The following is a 5736-nucleotide window of genomic DNA, read 5'->3' as shown; positions in this document are numbered from 1 at the left end:
GCGTAATGTTATTGTATCTATGCGTCTGTTTTACTTTTGTTTTTCCAGAGGATTCCCCATCACTATTTTACTGGAATCCCAATGCACTGGAGAAAAAACGAAATCCCAGCAGTGTTTTTTCACAGGCTGTGTTTGCTCTTTCTGTGAAATTCCAAAACCACAAAAGTGCTGAGTAACTCATTTCCTGTCAGAAAACTGTTAAATCATGATCATGATATACGTTTCCCAAAAGAATGCATCATGCGATTTTCTTATAATGCATAACTTGCCCATATCTATTTCAATGATTGACTCTTCCTTTTCTCTCTCTCTTTATGAGCGGCTGACGGCCACCTGACTGGACATACTGCAAGCCATAACTGTAGTCAGCTATATAACAACGTCTCTCTAACACAGTCCTGCATCATTTACAAGTGGACATACCTAAAACTTCACATCAAACGGATATAGAAGCAGGTAAGCAACTACAGCTGACATAACAGGACACACACAAACAGGCGACAAGCACACACACACTTCCTGTACTGCAGGTACATTGATGCACATAAGAAACAGAGACTCATGAAGATGAGAAAGTGTTTGAAGCAGAGATTCAAAGAAACCGGGAAATAGAGCTGATACAAGTGGTAGCGTGCAAGTGACGCCCAACGTTACTGCAGAAAAACATTTCTAAAGGCAAAGCTGAAGTGAAAGAGTTTATTCTCAACCTGTGTGGTTTCCTGCGAGTCACAAGGGATCTCTTTGCTTTTTCTGCTTGTGTGTCAGTCAGGATGAAACTGTTGCTGGTTGTTGCTGCCGCTCTGGCCGTGGCCAGCTGTGCTAGCATCTCTCTGGAAGACCTGGAGTTCCATGCCTGGAAACTCGAGTTTGGTGAGACAATCTCATCAGACTTTTTTTCTTTTATTGTGGTCTGTTGTCAAAGTAGATCTACAGTAAGGATTTATTCGATTGTTTCTTTCTCTGATTGACAGCAAGGTCCTACAACTCTCCGGCAGAGGAGGCTCAACGCAGGGAAATCTGGCTCAGCAACCGCAGACTGGTGCTGGTGCACAACATCATGGCCGATCAGGGCATCAAGTCTTACCACCTCGGCATGACCTACTTTGCTGACATGGTATGCACAGAAAAGTTTCTGCCATCATTTAGCTTTTAACTTTTACCGTTTGTAACAAACTATCGTCATTGTCATTTGGTTGTAATCGGCGTGTGAGGATGCAGTGAATGACATTTTGGATGAGGAACCTATAAAGTGACACTTTTGTCCTTCACCAGGAAAATGAAGAGTACAGACGCCTGATTTCCCAGGGCTGCCTCGGCTCCTTCAACGCTTCTCTGCCTCGCCACGGCTCTGCTTTCCTCCGCCAGCCTGAAGGAGCTGATCTGCCCAACAGTGTTGACTGGAGGGACAAGGGATATGTCACTGATGTCAAGGATCAGAAGCAGTGTGGCTCCTGCTGGGCCTTCAGCACAGTATGTACAATGATAACATGAGGTCCTCTCTTTTGGAAACTTTACACAACTGTCTTCTGGTTTAAATTCAACTCATATCTCTTCCAGACTGGCTCGCTGGAGGGTCAGCACTTCAGGAAGTCCGGGAAGCTGGTGTCTCTGAGTGAGCAGCAGCTGGTTGACTGCTCCAGCGACTATGGCAACGAGGGATGCAATGGAGGCCTGATGGACAACGCCTTCAAGTACATTAAAGCCAACGGAGGGATTGACACAGAGGACTCCTACCCTTATGAGGCTGAGGTAAAGAGAAGGCAGTTTGATTTAAATGTACAGGATCCAGTGTCAGAAAGTCATTATCATACTAATAAGCAGAGGTGGAGATGCAAATCAACTCATACAGACAGTGTTTTAAATGATGGCGCTTCATGTAAGCAATGTACAATACTGCCATCTTGTGGACAACATGGAGAATGGCCCAAAACGGACTTTCAGTGCAAAGCCATTTCATTGACTTGTCCATCTCTTAATAGTTTAGATGTTTGATAACAACGTTTGTGAATTGTGAGATTTTTTCTCTTAATTAGGATGGTAAGTGCCGTTACAACCCCGCCACTATTGGTGCCACATGCACTGGCTACGTTGATGTGAAACAAGGCGATGAAGATGCCCTGAAGGAAGCTGTGGCCACCGTCGGACCTGTGTCTGTGGCCATTGATGCTTCTCATGTGTCCTTCCAGTTGTACCACTCAGGTGAACGGTTTTACATACTTCCTCACTGCCGGAAAATATTCTTATCAAAAGTAGTAAGAAATTAGGAATACTTTTTTTATTGCTTAAACCTGTATATCTCTCTAATCTAATCTAGTCTTGTGTGTTTCTAGGACTGTACAATGAGCCAGAGTGCAGCAGCTCAGAGTTGGACCACGGCGTGCTGGCTGTGGGTTACGGCAGTGACAATGGACAAGACTACTGGCTGGTCAAGAACAGGTAAACACCAAAATCTGTGGCTCATATATTAAATTATGGATTGTAGACAGAAAGCAGCAGTAAGGTGTCTTATTTATAGCAGCTAAAGTGAAGTGAAACTCACTCAGGATATTGTCAACCTCTTAAACTTCTCTTTCACTCTGCATTGCTACCAGGTTGTCATTTCAGCTGAATATTGTTGGTAATGTTTGTGTTTCTGTAGCTGGGGTCTAGGATGGGGAGACAAGGGATACATCATGATGACCAGGGACAAACACAACCAGTGTGGCATTGCTACTGCATCCAGCTACCCGCTGGTCTGAGCAGGTGAGAGGAATCTGAAGTTCCTTGTGATCAAATGCTATTTAAAAATGCAATTTAAAACTTCTGGGCGTCTGCATAGATGTACTTAAAAGAATGTGTCTGCAGTTTATTGTCTATTAACTGGTTGTTATTAATGTTTATTGGATTTTCAGGTCCAGGGCTTTCCTCAGTGAGGAGAACAGTGACGCATAATTTACTTTAATTTCATAAAGAAACTGAGTTATGGAACAAGATGTCCTTTTGTTGTTCCATGGAAGTTAGCAGGATACAGAGTCTGTCTGCACTTTTAATACAACCTTTTTATAAAGATTGTAAATAAATGTAACCCAAAGAAATAAAATGTTTTACATAGAGAGATAAAAAATAAACATTTATGGATAAATGATTTTGTCGTATTTTTATTGTCCACTATTATATTTGTAGGCCTGTGTTGATGCGTATTTTGTGGATGTAGAGAAAGCAATATCCGTCTAAACGGAGAGTAGTCCCACAATGGTTGACATTTTTGTTTCTCAATATCCATGAAATGTACAATAGCATGTACGGACAGAATGAGCACCTGATGCTTAGAAATGATTGCTTTTCATGACAAATGATAGTCAAAGTCAAAGGTCATCTTAAACTCTGACAGGGTTGGCATTTATTTGATGGATTGCCACAAATCTAGAGCAGACATTCATGTCCCCCTTAAGGTGACTTGTAAAAACCTTGGTAATAGCTTAAAACCTCGAGTCATCATCAGGTCGATTTGTTATTTATCCAATAATAATAATGACATTCCCATCAGCCTCAGCTGTAGCCCATTTTATGTTTTGTGTGTAAATGTTAGCCTGCTAATACAATAAGTGTGTGTTAGCATTGTCATTGTGAACAAGGTTGCTTGCTGACATTGAAGTGCAGCCTCAAGCAGACATCGCTTTTTAAATTATTAGTTCAGGTTTTAACATTACAGTCGTTTATTTGTCTTGTGACCATTCGCATTATTAATTCTATTATTAAGGGCAAGTAGGAATCTACAAATTAATTAGAATTAGGTCAAGCCCCTAATATTTTTTTAATTAATTTAATTTAATTTAATTGATTGAGTTAACAGTATACCAGTTACACAATACCCTGCAACTCTATCTGCATATTAAGCATCCCACAATAGGTCCTGATGCCAGGTATGAGAGACTCTGCAGTCGCTGTGGCTTGTTGCACATGTACAAGATGAATCCTGCACCTCATGCTGGGAGTTAATTGCTTTTCAGTCAAAAGTCAAAAGACAACTTAAACTGTGAAATGAGGAAATGATTTCAACATCTTCACTTAATCACTTTCCAAGCATTTGCATGATTTCCAAAAACGACAGATGATAAACATGTGCTCACATCTAACTGTAAAAGTACACATTGCAACTGCCTCAAGAGTCCCAGTGTACATAGCTTTAAACTCCCTGAACTGTACATCTTTGCTGTTTGCTGATCTAAATTGTTTGCCCTCAGTCAAGGCCGACGTGTTTTATAATTGATTTTGCGGTGTGCAAAATACATAAAAAGAGGCTTTTAACATTTTAAATGTATTTGATTTAACCATAGGTTGCAGATGTGTGCACATGAAGTCGCCTTAGAACTTTGCTTGCAGACAAGTTGAATGTTTAAAACATATTTCTGAAAGCAGATTTTATCCTCATATTTGGGGGCTTTATGTCATATCTGAATTCATTGCTTGTACCAGTTTTGACTGAAATAGGTTATTCACTAAAAACTACCGATGTTAAGACTCAGATGTTGCCTCTGATACTGACTGCTGCCGTGGCCTTTGTCTTGCAAACCACAGGTCAAAGTTAAAAGCTGTGGGCAGTGAGTTTCAGAGATAGAAAATTCATTTTGGTAAAGGAATATCTTCCGTCTTTCCTGCTGTCTTTGTACTTTTTGTTACATAGAAATGTCTTGCTCCATCTTCCCGGATACAGTTTTACGTTGTTTGTTTTGCCATCTCAGAATCATTCTCCATATGTAGCTGGGGTCGCAGGCACACAAATAGAAAGAGGTAAAAGTGAAAGGAGATCTGGGAGGTTAATGTGAACACATAGATAAATACAATTATAGAGCCGAAGAGAGTGAGACATTAAACACTTTGATGTTGAATCTCTTGTCTGATGTGGTTAAAAAAGCTATTATGAATTTGAGAGAAATATCTCAGCTGTATGTATTTTGACCTTTTATTACTTCAATATATTTTACAGACAGACTTTCGCTTTCAAGATCAGCCTCTCCTCCTATCACATCTTCCCATCGTGACACTTGAGCCGCCCCAATCCTTGATCATCGGTTTCCATATAAACTGTGATTATGACTCTGCAGAAAAGGAGAAATGAAAGAAATATATTTTTATCCCCATTTTGCGAAAACCACTGATGGAATACTAAAGTTATTTATCATTTATCATGCGAGTCTGGAGTGTAGGAACAAGACAAAATGTGCAGAGTTGTGATGGCTGCACTTAGGGCCTCACCTTCATATTGGTATTATCAAGTCTTTCTTACAATTTAGGTTACTTAGATTAGAGTAATTACTTTTTATTTATTCATAACCTCTCTGGGAACCATCACCTTATCATGGTGGAGAGGTTTGTGTGTCCCTATGAACATGAGAGCTGTGTTGTCTGGAGCCTAGTGCTCCTGGTAGGGTCTCCCAAGGCAAATTGGTCTCAGGCGAGGGGCCAGACTAAGAATGGTTCAAAAACGACTTCATGAAAGAAAGGGAAAGGAAAGGAGAGATCCTGCCCAGAGGAAGCTCGGGGCTCCCGTCTGGAGCCAGGCCCAGAGGGAGGGCCCGATAGCGAGCGCCTGGTGGCCGGGTTTGCCACGGAGCCCGAAGAAGCTACGTGGTGCCTCCAATCCATCCATCCTGTGGGCCCACCACTCATGGGAAAAAACGCTGGGGTCGGGTGCGCTGTCACACGGGTGGCAGTGATGGTCAGGGACCTCGACGGACCAGACCCGGGCAGCAGAGG

The 5736-nt window shown here is 41.6% G+C and overlaps 1 protein-coding gene across 2 annotated transcripts; it reads left to right on the top strand.

The window, feature by feature from the left end:
• Positions 1-261: 261 nt before the first annotated feature.
• ctsl.1 (cathepsin L.1) lies at positions 262-3124 on the top strand. 2 transcript variants are annotated; one of them, XM_029460300.1, is made up of 9 exons: positions 262-456; positions 770-870; positions 972-1114; positions 1273-1470; positions 1558-1749; positions 2034-2199; positions 2331-2436; positions 2639-2742; positions 2892-3124. In XM_029460300.1, the coding sequence occupies exons 2-8, from the start codon at positions 771-773 to the stop codon at positions 2736-2738; spliced, it is 1005 nt and encodes a 334-aa protein (XP_029316160.1). In that variant the 5' UTR covers positions 262-456; position 770; the 3' UTR covers positions 2739-2742; positions 2892-3124. The 2 variants fall into 2 exon arrangements, with proteins under 2 accessions (XP_029316160.1, XP_029316159.1); XM_029460299.1 differs by having other exon boundaries at positions 766-870.
• The last annotated feature ends 2612 nt before the right edge of the window (positions 3125-5736 follow it).

This window comes from Cottoperca gobio, chromosome 22 (assembly GCF_900634415.1).
Source record: "Cottoperca gobio chromosome 22, fCotGob3.1, whole genome shotgun sequence".
Classification (NCBI taxonomy): Eukaryota; Metazoa; Chordata; class Actinopteri; order Perciformes; family Bovichtidae; genus Cottoperca; species Cottoperca gobio.
Note: the sequence above shows the minus strand (reverse complement) of the source record. Positions and strands in the feature narration are given on the sequence as shown.